The 23,036-nt window shown below is 51.6% G+C and overlaps 12 protein-coding genes across 12 annotated transcripts in view; 6 read left to right on the forward strand and 6 right to left on the reverse strand.

The window, feature by feature from the left end:
• The first annotated feature begins 13 nt into the window (after positions 1 to 13).
• On the forward strand, positions 14 to 1,255 carry M430DRAFT_123795 (hypothetical protein). Its single transcript, XM_024861890.1, has 6 exons — positions 14 to 157; positions 210 to 226; positions 277 to 664; positions 723 to 826; positions 885 to 1,006; positions 1,054 to 1,255. The coding sequence occupies exons 1-6, from the start codon at positions 135 to 137 to the stop codon at positions 1,210 to 1,212; spliced, it is 813 nt and encodes a 270-aa protein (XP_024719706.1). The 5' UTR covers positions 14 to 134; the 3' UTR covers positions 1,213 to 1,255.
• Positions 1,150 to 2,216, reverse strand: M430DRAFT_123796 (hypothetical protein). The gene is made up of 2 exons (XM_024861891.1): positions 2,144 to 2,216; positions 1,150 to 2,063 (listed from the first exon to the last, which is right to left on the reverse strand). Exons 1-2 carry the CDS (start codon positions 2,144 to 2,146, stop codon positions 1,647 to 1,649), a joined length of 420 nt encoding a protein of 139 aa, XP_024719707.1. The 5' UTR covers positions 2,147 to 2,216; the 3' UTR covers positions 1,150 to 1,646.
• Positions 2,217 to 2,449: 233 nt separating this feature from the next.
• On the forward strand, positions 2,450 to 3,434 carry M430DRAFT_105117 (hypothetical protein; the record flags this gene model as incomplete). The annotated part of the gene is made up of 2 exons (XM_024860978.1): positions 2,450 to 2,788; positions 2,886 to 3,434. 2 exons carry the CDS (start codon positions 2,450 to 2,452, stop codon positions 3,432 to 3,434), a joined length of 888 nt encoding a protein of 295 aa, XP_024719708.1.
• Positions 3,435 to 3,677: 243 nt separating this feature from the next.
• M430DRAFT_29115 (hypothetical protein) lies at positions 3,678 to 5,401 on the reverse strand (the record flags this gene model as incomplete). The annotated part of the gene is made up of 2 exons (XM_024865847.1): positions 3,678 to 4,094; positions 4,148 to 5,401. The coding sequence occupies 2 exons, from the start codon at positions 5,399 to 5,401 to the stop codon at positions 3,678 to 3,680; spliced, it is 1,671 nt and encodes a 556-aa protein (XP_024719709.1).
• A 729-nt stretch (positions 5,402 to 6,130) lies between these two features.
• On the forward strand, positions 6,131 to 9,021 carry M430DRAFT_43372 (hypothetical protein). The gene is made up of 3 exons (XM_024867615.1): positions 6,131 to 7,528; positions 7,578 to 8,283; positions 8,331 to 9,021. Exons 1-3 carry the CDS (start codon positions 6,177 to 6,179, stop codon positions 8,628 to 8,630), a joined length of 2,358 nt encoding a protein of 785 aa, XP_024719710.1. The 5' UTR covers positions 6,131 to 6,176; the 3' UTR covers positions 8,631 to 9,021.
• Positions 9,022 to 9,812: 791 nt separating this feature from the next.
• Positions 9,813 to 11,439, reverse strand: M430DRAFT_35877 (hypothetical protein). The gene is made up of 2 exons (XM_024866832.1): positions 10,934 to 11,439; positions 9,813 to 10,886 (listed from the first exon to the last, which is right to left on the reverse strand). Exons 1-2 carry the CDS (start codon positions 11,276 to 11,278, stop codon positions 10,062 to 10,064), a joined length of 1,170 nt encoding a protein of 389 aa, XP_024719711.1. The 5' UTR covers positions 11,279 to 11,439; the 3' UTR covers positions 9,813 to 10,061.
• Positions 11,440 to 11,856: 417 nt separating this feature from the next.
• M430DRAFT_105151 (hypothetical protein) lies at positions 11,857 to 12,172 on the forward strand (the record flags this gene model as incomplete). The annotated part of the gene is made up of 2 exons (XM_024860982.1): positions 11,857 to 11,994; positions 12,077 to 12,172. 2 exons carry the CDS (start codon positions 11,857 to 11,859, stop codon positions 12,170 to 12,172), a joined length of 234 nt encoding a protein of 77 aa, XP_024719712.1.
• Positions 12,173 to 12,550: 378 nt separating this feature from the next.
• On the reverse strand, positions 12,551 to 14,026 carry M430DRAFT_123814 (hypothetical protein). The gene is made up of 4 exons (XM_024861892.1): positions 13,811 to 14,026; positions 13,477 to 13,744; positions 13,320 to 13,424; positions 12,551 to 13,254 (listed from the first exon to the last, which is right to left on the reverse strand). Exons 1-4 carry the CDS (start codon positions 13,888 to 13,890, stop codon positions 12,706 to 12,708), a joined length of 1,002 nt encoding a protein of 333 aa, XP_024719713.1. The 5' UTR covers positions 13,891 to 14,026; the 3' UTR covers positions 12,551 to 12,705.
• Positions 14,027 to 14,459: 433 nt separating this feature from the next.
• Positions 14,460 to 16,363, forward strand: M430DRAFT_59763 (hypothetical protein; the record flags this gene model as incomplete). The annotated part of the gene is made up of 3 exons (XM_024868820.1): positions 14,460 to 14,605; positions 14,662 to 15,770; positions 15,856 to 16,363. 3 exons carry the CDS (start codon positions 14,460 to 14,462, stop codon positions 16,206 to 16,208), a joined length of 1,608 nt encoding a protein of 535 aa, XP_024719714.1. The 3' UTR covers positions 16,209 to 16,363.
• Positions 16,364 to 16,368: 5 nt separating this feature from the next.
• On the reverse strand, positions 16,369 to 18,235 carry M430DRAFT_35879 (hypothetical protein). Its single transcript, XM_024866833.1, has 4 exons — positions 17,966 to 18,235; positions 17,279 to 17,912; positions 16,910 to 17,232; positions 16,369 to 16,853 (listed from the first exon to the last, which is right to left on the reverse strand). Exons 1-4 carry the CDS (start codon positions 18,182 to 18,184, stop codon positions 16,479 to 16,481), a joined length of 1,551 nt encoding a protein of 516 aa, XP_024719715.1. The 5' UTR covers positions 18,185 to 18,235; the 3' UTR covers positions 16,369 to 16,478.
• A 468-nt stretch (positions 18,236 to 18,703) lies between these two features.
• On the forward strand, positions 18,704 to 20,302 carry M430DRAFT_142535 (hypothetical protein; the record flags this gene model as incomplete). Its single annotated transcript, XM_024862770.1, has 2 exons — positions 18,704 to 19,357; positions 19,444 to 20,302. Exons 1-2 carry the CDS (start codon positions 18,912 to 18,914, stop codon positions 20,300 to 20,302), a joined length of 1,305 nt encoding a protein of 434 aa, XP_024719716.1. The 5' UTR covers positions 18,704 to 18,911.
• Positions 20,303 to 20,509: 207 nt separating this feature from the next.
• M430DRAFT_104924 (hypothetical protein) overlaps positions 20,510 to 23,036 on the reverse strand; it is a gene marked incomplete at both ends in the record, with an annotated part of 3,213 nt that continues 686 nt past the window's right edge. Inside the window, 3 exons of the mRNA XM_024860967.1 lie at positions 20,510 to 21,460; positions 21,511 to 21,762; positions 22,044 to 22,914. Of these exons, the coding sequence (XP_024719717.1) occupies positions 20,510 to 21,460; positions 21,511 to 21,762; positions 22,044 to 22,914 (2,074 nt within the window). The remainder of the gene's footprint in view (positions 21,461 to 21,510; positions 21,763 to 22,043; positions 22,915 to 23,036) is intronic.

Genomic DNA, 23,036 nt, shown 5'->3' on the forward strand with positions numbered 1-23,036 from the left:
TACCAGAATTCATACACGCTTGATTTCTGATTTGAACCCAATCGAAGACGCCTGCTGACGATCAGAGAGGTTGGACCTTCATATATTTCTATAAACTAGGTTCTAGTCTTGGGAATAATAGGACACCATTCAGGATGTCGGACTTTCCACCCAACTGGTGAGTCTTCTAATCCATTCTTACCCGGCATAGCTAGTTAATCATTACACAGTGTTGCTTTCGTGACTGGTACTGCTCTCCGTTCTCCATACTCGAACTTCAAGATTAACAGAGAATAGGGGCTGCCTCTGGAATTGGTCTAGCAGTAGCTCAACGCCTTGTGGCCGACGGTGTCAAAAACATAGCAATCGTAGACATTACACATGAACGGCTTCTCCCAGCCGTTTCATCACTCGCTGCCATTGACCCCTCTGCCACGGTACTTCAAATCGGAGCAGATTGTAGTCAAGAAGCGGAAGTTGAAGCTGCTGTTTCCAAGACCGTCGAAACTTTCGGAAGACTGGACGTTTGCTTCAATGCAGCAGGCATGTCTGGGGATATCAAACCGATGGCAGAGCAGAGTTCTAGCAACCTGGATAACGTTCTAGGGTTGAATCTGAAAGGCGTTTGGTATTGCCAAAGAGCGCAGATTAAGCAGATGTTGAAGCAGGAGATGAGAGATGTGACGTGAGTATTCTGTTGGTTTGTTCTTGAAATAAAAGATGGCTAATAGGAGGTTGCGTAGAACGGGCTTGAAGCTCCAGACGAGAGGGAGCATTATCAACGTTGGATCGTTGACCAGCCACCTTGCCATCAACAATATTAACCCTTACATTATCTCCAAGCATGGTAATCCATTCTGCAACAGCATATTGAGAGTAGTAGGATTATCACTGACCACTTGTAGGAGTTCTTGGACTGACCAGAGCGGATGCAATGGACTATGCCGAGAAAGGCATCAGAATCAACTGTATCTGCCCAGGATGGATCACGACTGGAATGACTCAGCACATGTGGAAGGATGGAGTTGTAAGTTGAGATTACTTTATCTCTAGAAGATATACTGACACCACCAGATGATATTCGGTGATGTTGCTGGAAGGGCGCCAATGAAGCGATGGGGTTTACCGGAAGAGGTGGCATACACAGTGAGCTTTTTGGCCAGCGACAGAGCTAGCTTTGTTACTGGCACTGCTATTGATATAGATGGTGGACTTGCAGCAGCAGCCTCTTGATTGTCTCGTCTCAGTGAGAGGCCATATGCAATATATGACTGTTATCAAGAACGGAATGCTGCGAATCGTGACTTCTGATACCGCATTATCTTGGCGCTTACTGAACTATTCACGCAGTATTGTATTATGGTATTGAGGGAGAGCCACCTGTCTAGACTGGTAGTGTCATTGTAGCTCTTAGAAATATCTTCATTCACACCTTATATCGTACATATACATATTGGACGCCAAGGCCGATGTAAATGCTGACCATATCCCTGATTATACAGTGTAGTCCCAAACGCCTGGCTATGTCGAATACAGAGGGAAGATTTTGAGACTGTGCTCGGATCGATCGTCCAACGGGACAATAATGTAGGCCGCGTTTTCTGAGCAACCCCTTCATGTGCCTACCAGCATGGCAGGTACCACAACCACCAACGCCGAACTCCACGCTACCGGTCCTTGAACACCTTGGGCTTCCATCCTTCCTTCAGCTCCGCTTCCCGGCTCGCCCTCTCCTCCGCTTGCCGGATCTCGCTCTCTAACCTCTCCCTCGCCCGCAGCACTTTACTCTGCAGATAGAAACTCCCTCCCTTCTTTGGATCGTTGGCATCGAACAGTTTCTTGAACCTCTCCATTATATCCTCCATATTCGCCTTCCCATTCTGCGGCGGCTTGACATTGAGGATCTTGCAGGCTTCGTCAAGCGTGAGTCCATTCGCACCAAATGAAGTGGCTCCTCCAGGGTTCTTTTTGGCTTGGGCTTTGGCGTATTGTGAGGAGGCACTGGCTTGCTTGTAGGCTTCTGCGAAGGCTCGTCCGAGGACCCGTGAGCCGGTCAGGACGACTTGTGTTATTATTCGATGCGCCTGGAGGAAGTTAGCAAGAACAATTAAGATAATTCTTATTTTCCCCAGTAAAGCATGATCTGAACAAGTACGCGACATACCATACTGTGATAAAGAACGCCCAACAGACACAGCTTCTGAGATCGGGGGTCGGAATTGGATGGTATAGCAATGAATGTCAAGGAAACAATCTCAACTTTTTCGCATCGGCTCTCCCTTTTCCGACGCAGAGCTAGTACAGCTGCCTAGCATTCAAGGCCACTATCAAGTTCAAGAAAACACGTCTAACAATCGAACACCGCTACTTACTGTAGTTCCCTTCCAATGCTCCCATAAACCCCACACTTTCTTTCCCGTTAACTTACGCAGTTCTCGACACTCATTGAGCTATTTTACAGCTCCTCAATATGTCCCAGTTTTTTCAACAGCCGCCTAACCAACCATACGGCGCCTCGGCGCAAAACCTTCAATTCTACCCTTCATCATACACATCCCCTTCGGTTCCCGACCACGCGACACCTCAGCAAGCAGCATATGGATATGGGGCGCCAGCGGTAAGCCCGGCCTATCCAGGGTCTGGGGGGTTTAACTCGGGATTTGGAGCTCCGCCTGGGCTCAGTGGACGGATGGGCGAGCAGGGAGGATTGCGAACGGGATGGTTGGCTGCTTTTGGCACCGAGGGGTATGATGGGGAACCGCCGCTGCTGGAGGAGTTGGGTGTTAATTTTGGGCATATCCAAGCCAAAGTAATTGATCCCCCCCCCACCTCCATTTCCCTCCTGTCTGAATGGAAATAAGTAAGTGAGCAAGCAAGCAAAAAAGCTGACGTGCCGCGAAAAACAGACATTAGCGGTGCTCAATCCCCTGGCGCGAATAGACCAACACATAATGGACGATTCCGACCTCGCAGGCCCCGTCCTCTTCTTCCTTCTCTTTGGAACCTTTCTTTTATTATCGGGCAAAGTCCACTTTGGATATATCTACGGTCTGGCCCTCCTGGGCACCGCCGCGCTCCACTGGATCCTCGCTCTCATGTCTCCCGCGCCCTCCTCCGACCCCTCTTCCTCCTCAGCAATCCACGACCACCATTCACCCAACTCCGCTTCCCCGAGTCTATCCTCGACTCTGACATTCCCGCGCAGCGCGTCCGTCCTCGGCTACTGCCTCTTACCCCTGGTCCTGACGAGTCTGGTGGGGATTGTGGTGCCGATGGATGGAATGCTGGGCTATGTGTTGACGAGTCTCGCCATCATTTGGTGTACGTACAGTAGTTCGGGCATGTTTTGTGCGGTGGGGAGGATGAGGGCCATGAGGGGCCTGGTGGCCTATCCATTGGCTTTGTTCTATGGTTGTTTTGGACTTATGGAGATCTTCTCTAGCAGGGGTGCTTAAGGTTTTGTGGGTGAAAAGGGGGAGGGTCGGTTGGGGCGGAAGGGATAGCAGTGTATATTATAACGGGCGTATGGGGATATGATAGATATGCATTATTGAGGACAAAAGCCTCTATGTGGAGTACGAAGCTTGGTTGGGAATGTATGCTCCATTTCAGCGAATCACAAGATCATCACAATGTGGAAAAAAGAGTCCGGGGTTTTGTGGTATCGTTTCAATAAGGTATTCATCGCTCTTAAAGAGTTACTCTAATCCCATCCTCGCATCATCACCAATTCCCCAATCTGTTCCTCGAGGCCGAGGTGGCTGTTCATCATCACTTCCCAAATTCAAACTACTCGTCCGACTCCTCGTGGAGCCTTTCCTCAAGCTCTCTGCTCTAAAGCCCGAACTTCTCGAACTCTTCGAACTCTTGGAACTTTTCGAGCTTTTCGTGCTGTCGAGACTCTTGACACTTTCTGCGTACCCCGACGGCGGTTCTGAAGCGCTGCTGGCACTGGGGGTTTGTTGTGAGGCGTCGGCATTGGCGTTGCGGGTGGGCGTCGGTGACGGCGTGACCTCGGTGCTGGGAGATATTTCAACCAGTTCTGCATCTCGATACCATTTTCTCCTTCTGGTGTATTTTCCCCAACCGTCTTGACCACGTCGGCCATCTCTCCACTGTTCATTTTGTTAGTATAGAAAACTCCCAAGGTGCTGTGAGAACTGCATACCTTGTTATCATAGTAGATCCAACCTTGCCCGCCATCAGCGTCCGGCTTGGCCTTGATACCTCCTTCGTCAAACTCCCCAGCGCCTTCAACAAGCCACCGGCTACCTTCAACCCATCGCCATCTTGCGCCACCACTCTCCACATCCGGTAATTCGAAGTCATCCTTCGAGGGCGCCGGATTTAGATGCTCGTCAGTCCATGCAGCCCGTTCATACGCAAACAATGAAGTGGTCCAGCCCAAGCCAACCCATCTCCGTTGATTTTCGTACAGTATAAACGTGAAGCGCACCCCTGGCGCATCTGGCCTCCTCTTCCCTGCAGCATTTGCAGCATGTGATGCCTCCGCTTGGTATACAGAGGGCTTGCGGGTGGATTCGGGTGAGTTTTTGGGTGCCGGGGCTAATGTGTCTGTGAACTTGAGCCCAGTTACTACAGTACATATCCGGCGTACAAGAGCAGATCTCCATAAGATAGCTCTGGATACTTTGCCTGGTTTTGAATGCCAGGTCAGGAACAGTGTTCCCGCAACGAGGACCAATCGTTTGGTGGTGATAATTTGGAGTGGGGGAAGTGTAAGGATGATCCATAGGGGCGTGACGAGGAGTATGCGGATAAGGAGGGTGGTAAGAGCTGGTCGCGTGGTGGCAGAGGTTGCGGTTCGTTGGGTAGAGAGGAAGTCGGTAAGCTCTAGGAGAGGATCCAAGAGGACGTTGCATCTCGATGTGAACTCCTTCAATGATTCAACCATCTCATCGAGAGTCTTTTGGTGTTTTGTATTCGTGGCTTCGGAGTCCATCCTCTTGTGTGCCTTCTTCTGCCCCTTCTCCCCCGTCCATCCTGTCGATGAGAGAGGGGAATACCTCCTCGAATACATCCCCAATATCAGGGCTATAACAATAACCACGGGACCAGCCCATCGCATCACCACATCCCCGTACAAGACTATGGCCCAGAAGCTAGCCACAAGCAAGAAGCTCTCCCACGGATCTCCCGTTGTCCATGTCAGCAACCCAGCAAGCTTGTTGAGAGGCAGCAGGAAGGGATGTGAGTAGGCCAACGCTCGAGTGATCTGCGGAGGAGTCGCGACTAAGAGCGGCGACTTTTGGTGGACGAGAATTGTGGACCGTTGCTTGTTCGCAGAGGTCGCGTGCGAGAGGGTTACCGGCGAGAACGAGGCTACAGTCGGCGGGTTCGGGTCGGCGCTGGCCACATCGTCGCCATCGTCGTCCTTCCTTGCTCTTGGAGTATGCGACATTAAATCCAACCAAGGGGTGTCCTTGACGGGGGGGGTTGATCAGTTCAGATCAGATATTTGGGTGGTGGTGGTGTTGCTCCAGACGAACTTACAAATGCAGCCATTTACAACGTCATTGCCGCCAAGGCAGACGGGGCATATGCGATGCGATCGCGATACGAAGGATTGGCGAGGTACGTTCGGGAGATAACAAAAAACAGTTATTACTTCTAGCAGCAAGAAAGCGACGGGAGGGAATATTATCATAAGGGAGGGGACGGGAGGGGGATAGGGATATATAGAAAAAGAATACTTATACTACTTTTACCTTACTTACCTAGGGACCGCCCGCAGCGATACGGTACCATCCAGAGGCGTAAGGGAATGGCGGGGAGACACGCGATGCTGGTCGGTGTTCGGCCCAGTGGAGTCTTCATCAATCACATGCAACGCGTCAGGCTCTCTCTTGACGGGATATATCATGGCCACAGGACTCAAGATATGGGATATGATATATATCTGATGGGCACAAAGAAAAGCTCATGGTATAGCAGGTCCCTAAGGTAAGAAGAAGGTATCTATCTAACGTTATAAAGGAGTAAAATACCCATGATACCTACCCATGCAAGGTAATGTATGAATCACGTGCCGCTGGTCAACAGAGAAGTCGCGCTAAATAAGTCCCTGAAGAACCAAGAGGCCGCTTCCAAATTTTCGCGCTTTCTCTCCCTCTACTCTCTCCCTTCCTCCCTCACCCTCGACTGCATGAACACCACCACCAATTCCACTGCAGAAGATGTCCAGACTTCCGCCTCCGCCCCCGGGACTTCCTCCCAAACCAGCCGCTGACTCGTACCGTCCCAACCTTCCTCCCCAGGAGCCCCGTTCCGCGCGGGAGTCGATGTATCAATTCGGTGGTGGACAGGACCCCAGAGATTCTTATGACCAGCGGTCCTCTTCCCGACACAATTATGACAGCTATACTCCTTCGGGTCCTGCTTCTCATGCTCCTGGAACTCGTCCTTCGGGGGATATGTACCGCCCGCAGGATAATCATGACTTCACTTTCCGTTACGATGCCCCTCCGTCCATTGCATCTCGTCAGTCCGATACTTGGCGGCCTCGGTCCCCACCGCGTCAACGGAACTACGGACAGGAGAACAGCAGAGGATATGGCCGTCTTGATCGTCAACGGAACGGTGGCCAACGCAATGGATACGCCCATCGTGGTAGGGGCGGACCCAGGACGGCATCTGACCGTGAATTCCTGAGGACCAATCGTGCACCCACACCTGAGTTGATGCCTGGCATCAATGGAGATGATGCTCATGGAGTGAAGTACATGCGGGTCGAAGATGTGTCGGACAGTGAAGAAGCAGACATGGATTTCTCGGAGGATGATGACGATGGCCAGCCAAAGAAGAAGCAGGCCAGGACCGAGACCAAAGCTGCAGATGGCGATAGCGTTCCTCAATGGTCCAACCCTGACCCTTATACAGCGCTCCCACCCCCCGATGAGTCGCAGAGGAAGAAGAAGGACGTCGTGAAGCTGATTAGGAAGGCCCGCGTCGAAGTTAACGCGGCAAACACAGTCAAGGCTACTGAAGCTGCTGCCGATGATTTTATCTCCCTAGACTTTGGTGGAGACAACTTCGGTGGACAGATTGATGGTAAAGAAGATGAGGAAGAGGATCCAGAGCGGTTTGGCAAAGGTGTTCCAGGAGCTCCCAGCGGTCCACGAGCATCTTTGCAACAGCCCCAGGCTCCTGCGCCCAGCTTTCAGGCTATTAATGTCCCAACTCGTGACAGCAATGCTCTCACCAGTAACCATGCCACCATGCCTCCAAAGCTTAGCAACGTGGTGGACCTCACACGTGACGATGACTTGGGTAGCCGCAAACGCACCGCCAATGACGAGATCAAGGCACCTCCAAAAGGTCTGGATACAAGAGTCGATCCCAACCTAGGTACCCGAAAGCGCAATGTCCGAGATGAGATCAAGCCACCTCCCATGATCCACAAGATAACTCGAGGTAAGCCTCCAAGAGCGGATGGTGGAGTCCTCAAGGAATGGCTTGTTCCACGTGGTGAGAATGGTACTCCATGGCTTGATATAGACCATTCTGATACTGCAGTCATGGGTGTCTGGTATGTTCATTACTCTTTTCCTGAGGATCATAGCTAACACCTCTTGCAGGTTGCACAAAGAAATCATTGACTTCTACGAGTACGTTAAGCCAAGAGAATTTGAGAACGTGATTCGCGCAAGACTAGTCGAGGATCTGCGCATGAAAGTCAAGCAGTATTACCCGAACGCGGATATCCGTTGTTTCGGCTCTTTCCCGGCTGGATTATATCTACCTACGGCTGACATGGATCTCGTTTGTGTATCAAATGAATTTCTGCAAACTGGACAGAAAATACTCGGACAAAACAACAAAGGTATCCGACGTTTCGCGGATTTCTTGAGGAGGAATAACCTGGCCATTCCAGAGTCAATTGACATGATCCTTAAAGCTAAAGTACCTTTGGTCAAGTACGTCGATAGACTTACAGGTCTCAAAGTTGACATCTCGTTTGAGAACTCAACTGGCTTGGTCGCCAACAAGACATTCCAGGATTGGAAGGCACAATATCCCGCCGTGCCAATCCTCGTCACTCTTATCAAGCATCTTTTGGCGATGAGAGGACTCAACGAACCTGTCAATGGTGGCATTGGCGGTTTCTCTGTCACCTGTCTTGTCGTAAGTCTTCTGCAAAATATGCCGCAGGTGCAGTCTCGAAGTATGATACCCGAGCACCATCTTGGCGAAGTCCTCATGGAATTCCTCGATCTATATGGCAACCAGTTTGACGTCGCCACAACCGCTATCCAGTTTGATCCACCCGGATATGTATCAAAGGTAACGATTGCTGATGTCTTTGCGTTTCTTTGCTGACAGTGCTATAGGCTCATGTTGGGACTTTTACCTACAAGTCTGGACCACAGGAGAAATTCTCTATTATTGATCCAAACAATCCTTCAAACGACATATCAGGTGGCTCCTCAAATACAGCAGCGATCCGTGACTTATTTTCCCACGCCTACAACGCCTTGCAGAGGCGAGCGGGTGAATTGCAATATTCCTCTGATCGCAAAGGCCAAAGTATCCTTGGCTGTATCTTTGCGGGAAACTATAGGTCCTTCAAGTTGCAGCGCGAACATCTTGAGCATGTCCACGAGAAGCTGTTTGGCCCTGTCACGGTCTGATAGTTATTTACTCTATTGCTACGTTTCACGATTTCGATTCACATTCCAAGCACGGGCTGCATCCATTCGGCGCAGATGATAAAGCTACCTGATGCTGGGTAGCTTAGTATGATGTTCATGAAGGAGTCCTGAATTCAAAGGCGTACGGACATGAAGGATGATACCCAAATAGCGTTCGGCGGTCTTTCATTGACATGTACTACTAGTCTCGAGACTTGCTTTTCTGTCTCATTTGCTTTTTTCTTCTTCTAATAGAGCCACGAAAGATTTTGTGACTGACCAAGCTATAGTGGTCGAATCGAGTCCCAGTCACTGCCATCGGATTCCATGACAGACGAGACGATCGATCACTTAAGTCACCTTTCAAATCAAATCAAACTTTTGCAGTCCGCAAACACTTCCTTCCCTCTCTTGTTGCACGCACTCAGTTGCACTTGCCTGCCTCCGTTACTGCTGACAAACCTCAAATCTCTTCTCAATAGGCAACAAATCTTTTCTCTCTCCAAAGCTCAGCTCGGGGCTTGATCGCAGAAGCTCTCGTCTCCGAATCAGCTAGCTGAGGACACTTTTTTTCGAAACCCCCGGGTGTGCCTGGCATCTTGAGCTTCCTGTTCTTCATGGCTGGTAACTCACTCGCTCCGCACCCTTCCCTTTCTCACTGTGGTCGCGCTTCGTGCGTAGCTATGGAGAGGAATGACGGGCGGAGAGAGTTGGGGTGGTTTCTTTTTGGGGGGGAGGAATAGATGGAGAAAGGGAAGGAGATTTTTTCTCTTTTTCCTTTTTTTTTTTGGTTTTTTGGGGTTGGGGGGGGGGGGGTTGGTACGCAAGTTATCTGGACAGAGCGGAAGGAAACTAATGAAAGCATACGCTTTATCTTATATAGGTAGTCAAGGAAGATTTTGTTTGTATTGTATTACAAGATATCTAGAGGATTAGCTAGGTGATGAATTTTTCGAGTGTTAAAAAACAGGGTATCTTATTTTCAATTTTAATACATGTCTGAGATGTACATACATACAGTACTTGATAAAGATAATGAAACGGGAATGAAATGAAATGAAAAGAAGGGGAGGATAGAACTTTTTTCATAGTCGAATGATTTTGGGGGGAAGAGCAAAGCGGCGATGGGTAAGGTAGGTAGGTAGGTAGGTTGGTCTACTATTAGGAATACTGGGTATAAGGGCCTCGATATGATTGATTGGTCAATGGAATGGAATGGAATTGTGTTCTGTATCTGTATCCTGCTTGTAAAACAAACAAACAAACCTCAAGCTTGCACTGTGCCCTCGATCGAAAACGCCATAATTTTCCCTACCATACGTCCGCCCAAACCGCCAGAGAGTAAATAAAAGAGACCCATTCATTCATAGACATCGTAAAGCGTGACGCTGCACACTCACATCCCCATCCATCCGTCCGTCCGTCCGTTCTCTACCGTAAAACTCCAGTACTCCGCGCGCTTTCGCCAACCCGGACAACCTCGTCGTCGGCCTCGTTTTCTCTTTCCCTACCCAGGAGGACGCCAGTCGTGTTATCACGCACACTTGCCGTGGTACTAACGCTCTCGCTTCTCGTCCTGCTCGGGTCACCTTGTCTGCTCGTTCTCGATAACATCCGCTCTAATTCCCTAATTCTCCTCTTGAGCGCTTCGTTCTCCCTCTTCACGGCTTCTAGCTCATGTCTATGATGGGCTGTCTCCTCGTAGCGCCCCGTTGTCTGCACGCTCGTCACGCTGTCGCTTCTCAATCCCTCTCCAGGCCCCAATCCAGGCACACTGCCTGATGATGGCTCGCGATGAGGTAGGCTTGCTCGTTGCTGGTAGTAATGTGAGAAGTGCTCGGGATGCTGATAGCTCGATTGAGCAGAGCTCAATGGTGCCGGGCTACTGGCTCCACTTCTTCTCGAGCCGGTTATAGAGTTCTGTCGGCTTAGAGATTGGGACTGGGTGGAGTCGTGACGTGGAAGAGTGCCGCGGCTCCGGTCTGGTGCAACACCTGACGAGATGCTACCTGTGATTCCGCCGACGCTGCTCAGGCCTCCTGTTATACCGGCTGTAATGCTACGAGTACTGGTGCTTGAGGAGGAGCGATGGTGTCGGCGTTGGGAGGGGGCGGGGTGCGAGGGCCCGGAGAGGAGGTGGTTTGCACCGTGGTCAGCGGGATCAGGGAGGCCGGCGGAGGTGGAAGAGGCATTGGAAACGACGGATGCATTTTGGGCTGCTCGCAGCATGGAAAGCTCTCTTGTTAATCGATTGACCTGGCTGTGTCAGTGCTGAATTGCAGCAAAAAAAAGCGAGTACATACGACAGCTTCCTGTTCCTTCTCCAATTGCAGATGGAGGTCCGCAGCTGTCAAAGGTCGGGGATGTCTTAAAGGGCCAGGACCAGTCCCAACACCCGTATTGTCTCCAAGAGGGCCGACAATTCCTCCCGACGCGAGAGGAGGCACGGCTGGTGATGCCATGGTCGGAGAGGCTTGATTAACCACGCTCTGGTTCGAGGGTAGGATATTTAAAGAAGGGGAAGAAGGTCGAACAGTCGGCGGAGGCATCTGCTGAGAAGGTCGCCTCGAAGGTGTTCTTGATGTGACTTGCGGGGAAGAAGCCACGGGTCGAGGAGAAGGTGGAACAGAGTTGAGATCGGGCGCCATGTTGTCAGAATGGAGCTCAACGGCTTCAAGAGATCAATGAAGGTGTGCTGAGCAGAATTCTGCGGAGGAGTGATGGCCTTCAGATGCAGAAGTCTTTGCAGCCCGATGTCCCAGATGTTCCAGACGTCCCTTGTCGTGGTGGCATTGGAGACAAGGCGTTGTCCTGTACGTGGTCGCTCGCATTGAGCAGCAATCTCGCGTCGAAACCGAGGCTGGCGGTGCAAGTCACGTGAAGATCCATCACTAATCTGGCAGCCTTGCAGCCTTGTCCAAACAGGCTGGTTGAGCAGGTGGGATATTATGACGTATGGGACAGAGCGGGGATATAAGAAGTTGCCTCTACCTCATTTCACTCCTTTCATACCATCATAAACCTCTATCAAACAGTCCTGAACCTCATCAGAATATCCTCTTCAGAAGTGAGTCCTGACTCCATAGTTTCGTTCCTCGCTTCTCCTCAGCCTCCCCCCTTAGGCTTCCCCAAAACATATATACCCCTCATTCCTGAAAAGGTCAAGATAACTGTCAAAACTGACAGTTGGATAAGCTCATAGGAGACTGCTCTTGAATCATAGAAAATGTCTGCACAAAATACCGGTCGTCAATCCCCTTCTCCTGAGCGACAATCAGGCGCTCAACAGAAGGATGCCCCTTCGAGTGGGCAAGGCGTCAACGAAACGTCAAAGAACAAGAGAGAGAGCCAGGCTGACATCAATGTATGTCCTCACCGCTCTTCTTCTATTGCTCATTACTTTTGGATAGTTTCATGAGAGTTTGACAGCTGACGTCATGAAACAGGCACTTACATCCAACCCAAAGGGTCCGATGGATGATCATGTAGCGGAGACTACGAAGAAGACGGTTAAAAATGTGGCCGGCGATATAACGTACTGAAATTGGTTGGGATATGGAAATTGTGTTAATGTGAATTATTTGGGATACCTAGGTGCCATAGGTTCACGATAGGCTAAAAGTGATATGAGCCGTGATGATCAATTTAGAAGTGTTGTAAACTACGAAGCCGTGAAGAAAGGGGGTGGTAATTGACCCATATTATGGACGTCGGTCACAAACCGGAAGTGTGTCAAGTATAGTCGTAATGCATTGATAAAAGCTTAAGCTAGCTATCAAAGTGACCATTGCGGCAGTGAGCGAAAAGGTATATCCTCCGACTTCAATTCCTCCAATCTCAATTCCATACCACGTAATTATCAATACACAATACACTACGCCGGTGTAGCTGTTCCAGCAGGCGTAGCCACTCCACTTGCTGGCTCGAGAGGAGCAATCCTGGTAGAATCCACAAAGGCAGTATCCCTAACCGCGGTCTCATGTGTCGAAAGTGCTGAACGGGGTGAAGTCGTCAGCTGAAATGTTCCATAGTTGTACAATGTCCCAAAGAAACCACACTCCGTAAAGAAACCCATTTATTTAGAGCAGCCGCTGCAAGCACATTTGCCCTCCTGGCAAAGGCAATTTCGATCGTTTCCGCCGCAGTTGCAAGTAGTCTTGTCGCTACCAGAGGCTACTGACTTGACCTCTGCCTTGGGGCAAGAATTGCAAACACAGTGACCAGGAGGACATGCACACTGGGCAGGGTCGCCACCACATTTGCATGTAGTCTTGTCCTTGTTGCCTGATGCCTCCTTGACATCCGACTTGGCGCACCCGACACAAGCACACTCTCCAGGACCGCATGGACAATTGGCGGAATCTGAACCGCACTTACAGGTGGTCTTCTCAGTTCCGGCAACCTTTTGAACTCTAGCTTCATGCTTCTTCAGATCTGCAAGACGACGAGCCTCGGCATGGATGTCTTGAATTTGGCGAGAAGTTTGTGTGTAGAAGTTGGCAAGCTTCTGGCCAGTTGGGGTACCGGCTGCCTTCTCATAGAATGAGTTCAAGCGAGAAAATAGAGAGTTGGTCTTCTCCGTGACGCCATACGACTGGTCGAGTGACTTTGCCTTGTCGGTAGCCTAAAGGATTAAGTGGTCAGAATTATTCAAGCCAGAAGGGGGAGGGGGCTGGAAAGAAGAAATACATGGTATTTCTGATCAAACTTGTTGAGCGTATCGAGGAATTTACTGGAGACACCATGCTTGTGGTCAAGATCGATAGCACGTTGTGCTGCTTGGTCACCGATTGCCTGAAAGGAGTTAGTATCTGATAGTTCATTGCGGAAGGCGACGACGACGCACATAGCCATGAGCGAGATACTCAGCAATAATGCGGGTTTTCGGCTTCTCCTCCTGAGTAATCTCATCGGTATCACGCTCAGCAGTTGTAGAGTAATGACTTGAGTCTTCTTCGTTCACGCCAGCGGCACTGGTTACTTGAACATGAGTAGAACCAAGCTGGGTGTTGTCGAGTAGAAGGGCGGTCTTGGCGGCAGTTTCCTTCTCGAAGGTGACGGTGGCATTTTGGGTCTCCCCCGCGGGGATGACTTCGATGTTGGCAATCTTTCCACTGAAGAGAAAAAGAGTTAGCAACCATTCAAGCAAGACCAAGCTTCATAATAGACGGCGAATTTACCAGAAAGAGAAGAAGTCCTTGACTTCCTTCTCACTAGTCTGGGAGCTGATGTTCTTGACGTAGACGGTATTCGCAGACATGATGCCGTTGGTCTTCCGAGCTTGGAGTCGGTATGGCTTTGTAGTTGTAGAAAGTGTCGAAAGGGTTGAATAGGTAAAGTGAGGGGAAGTGATGGTTTGTTGTTATATTCGCGCTGATGAAGGTGGACCGTTGACGCTATTGGTGGGGGTTCGGGGGGAGGGGCGAAAGGCAGGCGCAGTGACGATGCGGAGTGGCTTAGATGACGTCTACAGTTCACCGCATCTAGATTTGGTGTGGCTGGTTATGTGTGGCTGGTCATTTGTGGCTAGTCGATTGTGGCGGGGGCGACCCATCTTCTTCGGGTAGCCAAGCCCTTCTACGTCCCCGAGATAGAGATCTATTCCCGGGTGATCTAATCGAAAAGTGTAATGTTTTCTGTCTTCATAAGGTACCTTAGGTACCTCACCTAAGGTACAGGAAGGAAAACTAAGAGGGACTATAAATCACGTGCTCAATCCGTACAATGGAATAGAAGTCTTGGACCCTTAAGCGAACTGCAGCACCCCTCAGGGGACTTGATATAACCTGACCTTCCATGTGAAGATCGGGCAACTCATCAGTCCTCAAGATGAGGTCCACGTTTGTTTTCCTTTTATTCACCGTAATATGTTTAGCTTGCCTTCTCTCCCTCGGAGCATGTGGATTCGAACGCGGTGATCGATATTGGAGCGGGAAACCACAACCCATTGGAATAGACTTCTCGTCTACCTGCGCGTAAGCATCTCCTATCGACATAGGTATGCATTCCGGAAAACCTAATATGAATGCAGGTTCGCCGTTTACGCTGATAGTCCCAGCAATTTCACCACCTTGGGCTTTGCATGTCCCGGTCCGGGGAATCACTATTCTCAATATGTGTACGATATATTTTCGCAGCGGGGCCGTCTCGGCGGGCCCGTGATAATCGACGACGATGCGCAATGGGCTTCTGAATCCGACCCTTGGTATACCCAAGCTTCTGATCAAGCTTCAGCATGGGCGGGATCTCTTCTCTCACACTCATGTCGCAAATTATTGCCTCTGTTCCAAAAATTCCAGGCCTTTCCGGAAATTTGCTTCCGCGACGAAGTCTATTCTCCCAAACCCCCAAAGTCCAAATATCAGAATTTGAAATCCCACTCACGCATGACCCGACTCCTATCATCGATGCCGAGATGGTTCCGAACGCCTCAATCCCCCACGCTGCTGACGAAGAGCAATTTTATTATGGCCATCGTTGACCTTCTGGAAGAAGTCAAGCGGATGTCGCTCAGCGAACACAACATCACGATCACCTCTGCAGTGATATCACGTCCTTCCTGGACTTATAACGATATCGGTGATCTATTTAATGAAGCCTGCCTCCTTGCGAACATCGAAGTCTGGGAACAGCCCCACAATCGGGTTGATATCGCGTCGAAGACTTTGAAGGGACATGGCCCGGCGATAATCATAGACCACGGCCACTATCATATGGATGTTCATCTAAGTACCTGGGATGACAGGGATAACCAACATTATGGCAGGGAATCCATTGGCCTGGACCATTTTGGGGGCAGTTATATCCTGGAAACCCTGTTACAGAGAATTATCGGTGTATTCAATTCCAACGTGACGGAATCAGAAAGAAACTGGACTCGGGACATTCATTTCCCGAATGCTATTCGCCAAGTACATGATGCAAGGATGCAAATAAGATATGGGCGTAACTGGCCCGAAGACTTGGAGTTCCAAAACCGCTCTACAAGTGTCAACCTGACGAGTTCAACGGGGCTCCTAAGGGTTCTGAATATGACCGGTCAGGATATCTGGGATGTTGAAAGGAAGTACGTGGAGGAAGTCAGCGCCTCGATCCAAGAGTTTGTCTTCAGACCTGAAGCCCCGTGGGAGTATCACCAAGGTAAGCCGATTCGCCAGTTCCATTTCCCATCCGCTCGCAAACAACCCTTTGTGAACCCCTTTTCTAACCCCCACCTCCTTCCTAGGCCCTGACTTTGAAGAGATTACCTCACTCCCCTCGGACAAACAACAAGCTATCTTAGCAAACACCGTGAATAACGTCCCCACGCCGGCATCCACTCGTTCCTGGACCAAAGAGATCTCCTCATTCATCATCCTGGACAGCACGACCGACGTAGGTCTATTGACCCACGCGGTTCAGGAAGCCCTAGGACTGAACAACAGAACCACGAGCAATGATGAAGTCTGTGTCCCGAGCCTGGAGATCGCGGCTAGGGGCGCGGCGCTGAGAGCTTTGGATTGGCTCACGTATTGGGATGCTGAGCAACAAGACTGGTATGAGATGGATGATGATGAGGAGGATTATTACGATGAGTAGGTAGGTAGGAAGAAGTAGGAGGGACAAGCACTAGTCCCGATTAGTGCAGCCCCCCTGAGTGATAGCCTGATCTGAATGGAAACCAAGGGTTCCTCCTAGTGGGGCTACATGATCCAGTCATGCATTCGCATTTCATTTTTAGCATCAACATCATCAGATACTTTGCAGATAAGTTTTGTTTTATATATACACCTACTTAAGGGTAAGGTAAGCAAGCAACATGTCTGCACAAGCCTCAGACCAAACACTATCCCAACCCCTTACAATCCCTTACAAACCCCTAGTCCGTTCCTCACTCTCCCTCATCCACCTCTGCAACGCCTCCAGATTCCTCGCCCTAAATCCGCACTTGAAAGGTTTCGGGTCCGTCGTCAAGCTCGTCGGTATCGAATTACAGTCCAGCGCGTCCAAGATGGGGAGATCCTGAGGCGCCCGCGGCGCATCGATATGGAATGCCGTGATCAGACGGACGAAGGCCGTGTACAGCTCGCGATTCGCGAGGTGCGAGCCGGCGCACATGCGGGACCCGGCGCCATACGCGTAGTGCGGGGTGCCCGCGCCTTCGGGGTTGTCGAGGTAGCGCTCGACCGAGAAGGTGTGGGGGTCTTTGAAGTGCGAGGTGTCGAAGTCGGCGGCCCAGGCGTTCTGGGGGGGTGGTGGGGTTAGTGGGATTTGAGGGGGGAGGGAGTGGGGAGGTGTACCATGTAGAATGTGGTGCCCGCGGGGATGACGGCGTCGCCGTATGTGATGTCCTTGATGCTTGTTCGGGGCAGACTGATGGGGATGACGGTGAAGAAACGGAGGACTTCGCGGACGAAGGCTGTTACGTAGGGGACTTTCTCCTCGACGAGACACTGCGTCCAGGCGTTGCCATCTGGATACACCTTCATGATCTCTTCGTAGGCTCGTTTCTGGATCTCTTGGCCGTGGGGCGAAGAGAGATAGGCGATCCCCATGATTAGGTTTCCGGGGATGGTGTCGAGCCCTGCGGAAACCATGGTTAGGCAGATGGATTTGATCTCGTCTGCTACTCATTAGCATTACACTTCCCCTGAGATCTGGAAACTCACTCTCGTTCAACTTCGCCTCGGGGTCTTTCAAGATGTTGCCCGTGATGCAAGGCTTGTCTGTCCCTTCCTCAATCTCCTTCTTGAGCTTACTCAACAGCAACGTTAGGTAACTGTCTCTCCTGTCTCTCCATTCTTTAGCCTCGGTATTAGTTCCGGGGAATAATCTCAATAGTGGGATGTAATCCTGCCAGTTGTTGCTCGTAGATCTGAAGTTGCTGATAGCGCGCTCTACGTCACAAATCTCCTTCAACAGCGCATCGTCGATCTTACCATCGATTCTTGACCCATAGTTCAATGTCAGCGAAGTGTTGAGCGCGAAGCGTTGGAAATATGCGATGGGATCGATGTCCTTCTTGCCATTCTCGCTGTCCTCGAGGAGCTCCTTGATGGAGACGTTCGATTCTAGGTCGATGATTGGCATGTACGATTGCACGGCCGGTCGGTTCAGGGCGGTTGCCGCAGCCTTCCGACGTTGCTTGCAAGACTCATCCCACGGCGACGTGCCGATTGTGAAGCCTTGGGAGCTGGAGACCACATTATGGAAGGTGTGGAGGGTGGGGCGTGAGATTAGGGCAGATTGGTTGGTGATCCAGAGATGGCGGACCGAGTCGAAAGAGTTGGCGAACACGATACGCTGTCTGAAGTCAATGAAAATATTCCTGCACATCCAAAGGCTAGGTGACATGCCCTGTTTCCTAGCCTTACTTGGAAGACTGGCCCATACTTCTTTGCTAATTGCCCGGCTACTCTGGCGTGGGTACTTCCGAACTGTAACAAGTTACCAAAGAGGGGAACGCCTGGGATTTCTGGCAGGTTCTTGATCTTGGGCGTATCAGTCCTGTTTAGGTATTTGACAACGAAGAAAATGATTGTAAGGATGGCAATGCCGGTGGTCTGGTACGCCATTGCAAGACCATATGGAAGGAAGGTTAAGAGGATGAGAAAGCTCAAGATGGAGAGAAGAAAGGAGACGGAGAAAAGCGAAGCAGAACTGCTGCTTGATTTTCCCCCCTCATATAGCCAACCGAACGTGAGACAAGAGAGACACTGAATATCGATATAGATACTTGCTGTAACCAATGGCTTCTCTTCCCTTCAATGCGGGGAAGCGTCCTCCTTCCAGCGACACTTGCAGCGGATACTTTCCGTTTCCGTGTCTGTGGAGGTAAGGGGGCTGAGAAGATGGCGGGGATTGAGGGCGATCATGGTAATCGTGGTAATCGTGGCAGGAGAAGGGCTGGAGAGTTGTGGTGTTGTTTGTCTCTTTGTCTCTCCAAGTTCCCAGGTTCTACGAAGCGGAATCCTTCCGTCTCTCGAGGCCGTGTTAATCGACGTTCTTCCCCCACCACGCGCTAATCCCTTCTGGGAGGGAAATCGACGGGCTTCATGGCGGGGCTCTAAGAGTTTAAAGTTGTCAGGGAATCGGCAGAATTACCGACTTCACACGTAATCCGACTTGAAGATTTCCTGATGCGAAGGTTCTCGATACTTTGTCTTTCGATTTATATTTCGTCTTTCTCTTCGTCTTTTACTTCTGCTTCTGCTTCTCTTCTTCACCTTCACCTTCACCTCCTCCACCTGCGTTCCATCCTTTGTCCGTAGCGTAGCCGAGCCAGAAGCTTCATCATTCACCATGGCGCCCCGCTCCTCCTGGCTCTCCATCCCCGCCGACAGCCATTTCTCGCTGGCCAACATCCCCTTTGGCATCATCACCAGCCGCCACTCGCAGATCGAGAAGAGGGCCGCCGTGGCCATCGGCGACCACGTCCTCGACCTCAAAGCCTTCGCCGCCGACGGTGGCTTCTCCGCGCTGCCCTCCTTCCAAGAGCACGTCGCCGTCTTCTCCCAACCAACGTTGAACGCCTTCGCCGCGCTGGGCCAGCCCGTCCACAGAGAAGTGCGCGCCTATCTGCAAGACATCTTCGCCGCGGACACTGCGCATCCCGAGATCCTGAAGGACAACGCCGCGCTGCAGAAGGCGGCGCTGCTCCCCAAGCATGACACCAAGACACACTTGCCAATGCAGATTGGCGACTACACTGATTTCTTCGCCGGCATAAACCATGCCTCCAATGTTGGGTAGGTAGTTTTGTAGTTTTGCGCTCTCCTCTCGCACATCCCCCCAGAAGGGAACCACCAGCTAACCAGACCTTCCTCCCCTCCAGAACCATGTTCCGCGGGGCCGCCAACGCCCTACAGCCAAACTACACGCACCTGCCCGTCGGGTACCACGGCCGCGCCTCCAGCGTCGTCGTCTCAGGGACACCAATCCGGCGACCCAACGGCCAGATCCTGGCCGACCCGAGCGCAGAGCCGAAAGTGCCCGTGCTGGGCCCCAGCCGGCGTCTCGACATCGAGCTCGAGCTCGGCTGCTTCCTGTGCACGGGGAACCGCATGGGCGAGCCGATCCCGATCGGCGAGGCGGCGTCGCACATCTTCGGGTTCGTGCTCATGAACGACTGGTCGGCGCGCGACATCCAGACGTGGGAGTACGTGCCGCTGGGCCCCTTCAACGCCAAGAACTTCGGGACCTCCATCTCGCCGTGGATCGTGCTGGCCGATGCGCTGGAGCCGTTCCGCGCGCCCAAGCTGAAGAACGAGACCCCGGTCCTGGATTACCTGAAGGAGGAGAGGGAGGACACGGTCTATGATATCCAGCTGGAGGTCGATCTGACGACGCCGGATGGGGGCACCACGACGCTTTCCAGGACCAGTGGAAAGTATCTCCTGTGGAGCTTTGCGCAGATGATCGCGCATCACAGTATCGGGGGGTGTCCGATGGCGACGGGTGATCTGCTGGGCAGCGGGACCATTAGTGGGACGGGCAAGAACGACCTGGGGAGCTTGCTGGAGATGAACGAGGGGGGCAAGAAGGAGATCATGATCGTGGGCATGGATGTGAGGACGTTCTTGCTGGACGGGGATACGATCACGTTGAGAGGGGTGTGTGGTGGCGAGCCGGGTGCTCTGGTTGGATTTGGGGAGTGTTCTGGCACCATTTTAAGTGCGCCAGATCTCCCATGAAATAAATATATAAATTATCTGGTAACATATATACAGTAAATATAATCTGCTGAAAAGTTTAAGGTAGGTATAATATAATTGCGCACTGAATGAAGCCCCGTGAAGCATGACCCGCAAAGTAATACCCAGGTACCCGACCCATACCATGCCATGCCATGCCATGCCATGCCAAAAAGAACACACGGGTGTTTAATTAATATTCATCAATCAGAAGAGATCTCGCAACTTCCGATACAGCTGTTCATCACCACCAAACGCATTACTCCCAGTATTATCCGCACCACCAGGGGGGAGCTGTGCATACCCACCAGCACCCGAGCCATTCCCGACCCCGGCGCTCCCCAGGGCCGCCTCGAAAAGATTCGTCATCTCATGGCTCATCTGGAAGCCATTCATCGGGCTATTCCCATTGGCCGCCATGCCATCCTGGCCAAAGGCGCTGCTCAAGCCGGAGATCTCGTGGCCCGCGAGCCCAGCCATGGCCAGCGCGGCCGAGGAATGCGCATCTTCCATGTGGTGGTTCTCGTTGTGGTCCTGCGAGAGGCCGAGCTTGGGCCCGATCTCCTTGAGCCCTTTGATCGTCTTCCAGAGACGCTTGCTGACGAAGGATTTGTTGCTGAATCCCTTGACGAGATCGAGTGCCATGTAGAATTCCTCGCGGCAGAGCGGGCTGAAATGCACGGGTGCGTGGCAGCTGGCCAGGAAGATGACGGCGAGTGCCGAGATTAGGAAATAGTTGAAGCATACTTGTTGGGCGCGGTAGATGTCGGTGGTTTGATTGAGATGCGTGAGTGCGCGGATGGTGTCTTTGGCTAATTCCACGACGGTGCTTGCATAACTGAGGTTCTCCTGGATGGAACTGCCACTGTGAAGGACGGGCGTGTAGATCAAGATGCGCATCTGGTTGGCGCGGAGATAAAGAAGGATTTGGAGACGGTGGATGGCGCGAGAGGCGGTTTGTGAGGAAGAGGCCGTGGGAAGTTGAAGCTCGGAAGGGATCGACTTCGCCCATTGGAGGGTCTGATAGTCGAGATATCCGATCTCTTCAATATTCAGAGATGCGCTTGGGGTTGGAGAGAAGGAGCCAATAGACCGCCAGACTTTAGACCCAATACGAGAGTAGGCAATCATCACATTGAGATATGGGAGGCTCATATCCTAGATTCGGTTTCAGCGTTATGTTGGATCGACAGTGTGGAAGCACTTACGGGCTCCGGTAAGCTTGGATCAATGTCTGCATCTTGTAGTGCAAATGGCATTCCCGTTCCAAAACTCCACCTCCTATCCAGGACATACACAGACCAAAATAGCCTGATGGCAGTCGAACGTTCCTCCTCATCCGTCACAGCTTTAAACAGTGAGTCTCGTCTGTGCAATCCTAACTCAATGCACATTCGAGCGACTTGCCCAATTATACGCCACGCCAACGCCTCCTCGTCGCAGTGGAAGTGGTAGATGGCCTACGTATCTAAGTCAGTATGATATGCTTCATCGAGAAAGTATTGGTTCCTGAAGAGAAGCCCGCAGTACTGCATTGTCTCTGACCACCAAGGCCAAAATATGATTGACGTGAATGCCAGCAAACCGACAAATAATGCTGAAGAATTGAAAACTGGTCTATAAACCGAGTATATCTTTTTCAAACAGCCTTCACCGAGTAGCTTTTTCTGACTCTCCTTTTCTTTGGGCTCCTCTCCGGCCCCTGAACCAAACGACAATCAGAAGAAATATGTCAACTTACCACAAGCACCAAAAAGGGGAGACTCTTGATCTCGATGACTTCGTCATACAGAATCCGGTCTGCGAACTCCTTCACACTCTGAAACAACCTATACCCGATCTCACTCTGGCCGGCACCCTCAAGCACCGTAGATATAGCCAGCACCATCTTAAGAATACACGACTGCTCATCATTAATCCCTTTACCGGGGGCAGAAGGGTTCGCCAGGCCAGACCCCAGCGCTGCGTCGGCGTAGCTATACAGATGTGTCCCGTGGAGGATCACTCGCTCAATGTTAATGACCGGATACATGATCCCCATCTCCTCTTCATACATGCGGCACAAGCGAACCATCTCGTCTTTGCTCAACGCCCAGATAGGATCCCTACGGGGGTCGCCATTGGCAGTGAGTAAGGGCCGCGGTGATGTGCGGGGAGGAGAAGCAACGGGCGTGACATCTTGAGTCAGCACGCCTTCATCCACCCCCAGACCTTGATACCCCATATTATGCAGTGTGTTCTTCGCAACATCCAGACTGAACGCCGAGCTCGTCGGGCCGCGGAAGGGAGGGTGTTTGGGAGCTGGTCGGTGTCGGTTGGCGGGCGATATAGGCTGTGGCGCGGGCGGCTGCGACATGGACAGCGACCTCTCTGACGGAGGAGGGAAGCCCATAACGTCCCCGCCGGCGCGCAAAGCATTGAGGTTCGCGTAGAGATTGTCGACCTGCTCTTGCAGCGAGGCCAGCTGCGCGTTCATCTGCCGGAAATCCTCCGAGTCCTTGAACCCGTTCGCGCAGCAGTTGGGCGCATACTGGCATTCGAGGTTCAGGTTCCCGCATCGCTGGCAGGGCGTGTTGCCGTTGCATTTGATCTTCCGACGCTTGCACTCGTTGCTGCGAAATCCATCAGCCTCGTATCGTAATTGCGGGAAGAGAGAGAGTGAGAGTGAGAGAGAGAGAGAGAGAGAGAGAGAGCGGTTGCGGACGGGGGCGCCGAACGCGTCTCGAGGCCGCGG

The sequence above is a fragment of the Amorphotheca resinae genome (genome assembly GCF_003019875.1).
Source record: "Amorphotheca resinae ATCC 22711 unplaced genomic scaffold M430scaffold_8, whole genome shotgun sequence".
NCBI lineage: Eukaryota > Fungi > Ascomycota > Leotiomycetes > Helotiales > Amorphothecaceae > Amorphotheca > Amorphotheca resinae.

Bases quoted from the DNA above. Each gene is read 5' to 3' on its own strand.
- M430DRAFT_123795 (XM_024861890.1), top strand. From the start codon at position 135: ATGTCGGACTTTCCACCCAACTG. The intron at 665-722 runs GTGAGTATTCTG...GAGGTTGCGTAG, and splicing joins CAGGAGATGAGAGATGTGAC to AACGGGCTTGAAGCTCCAGA. The intron at 1,007-1,053 runs GTAAGTTGAGAT...TGACACCACCAG, and splicing joins ACATGTGGAAGGATGGAGTT to ATGATATTCGGTGATGTTGC.
- M430DRAFT_43372 (XM_024867615.1), top strand. From the start codon at position 6,177: ATGTCCAGACTTCCGCCTCCGCCCCCGGGACTTCCTCCCAAACCAGCC. The intron at 7,529-7,577 runs GTATGTTCATTA...CACCTCTTGCAG, and splicing joins ACTGCAGTCATGGGTGTCTG to GTTGCACAAAGAAATCATTG. The intron at 8,284-8,330 runs GTAACGATTGCT...ACAGTGCTATAG, and splicing joins CACCCGGATATGTATCAAAG to GCTCATGTTGGGACTTTTAC.
- M430DRAFT_35877 (XM_024866832.1), bottom strand. From the start codon at position 11,278: ATGGCGCCCGATCTCAACTCTGTTCCACCTTCTCCTCGACCCGTGGCT. The intron at 10,887-10,933 runs GTATGTACTCGC...TGACACAGCCAG, and splicing joins AGAAGGAACAGGAAGCTGTC to GTCAATCGATTAACAAGAGA.
- M430DRAFT_123814 (XM_024861892.1), bottom strand. From the start codon at position 13,890: ATGTCTGCGAATACCGTCTACGTCAAGAACATCAGCTCCCAGACTAGT. The intron at 13,745-13,810 runs GTAAATTCGCCG...TTTTCTCTTCAG, and splicing joins AAGGACTTCTTCTCTTTCTG to TGGAAAGATTGCCAACATCG. The intron at 13,425-13,476 runs GTGCGTCGTCGT...AACTCCTTTCAG, and splicing joins AGTATCTCGCTCATGGCTAT to GCAATCGGTGACCAAGCAGC.
- M430DRAFT_35879 (XM_024866833.1), bottom strand. From the start codon at position 18,184: ATGGCGTACCAGACCACCGGCATTGCCATCCTTACAATCATTTTCTTC. The intron at 17,913-17,965 runs GCATGTCACCTA...GACTTCAGACAG, and splicing joins AAGTAAGGCTAGGAAACAGG to CGTATCGTGTTCGCCAACTC. The intron at 16,854-16,909 runs GTACACCTCCCC...CCACCCCCCCAG, and splicing joins CGGGCACCACATTCTACATG to AACGCCTGGGCCGCCGACTT.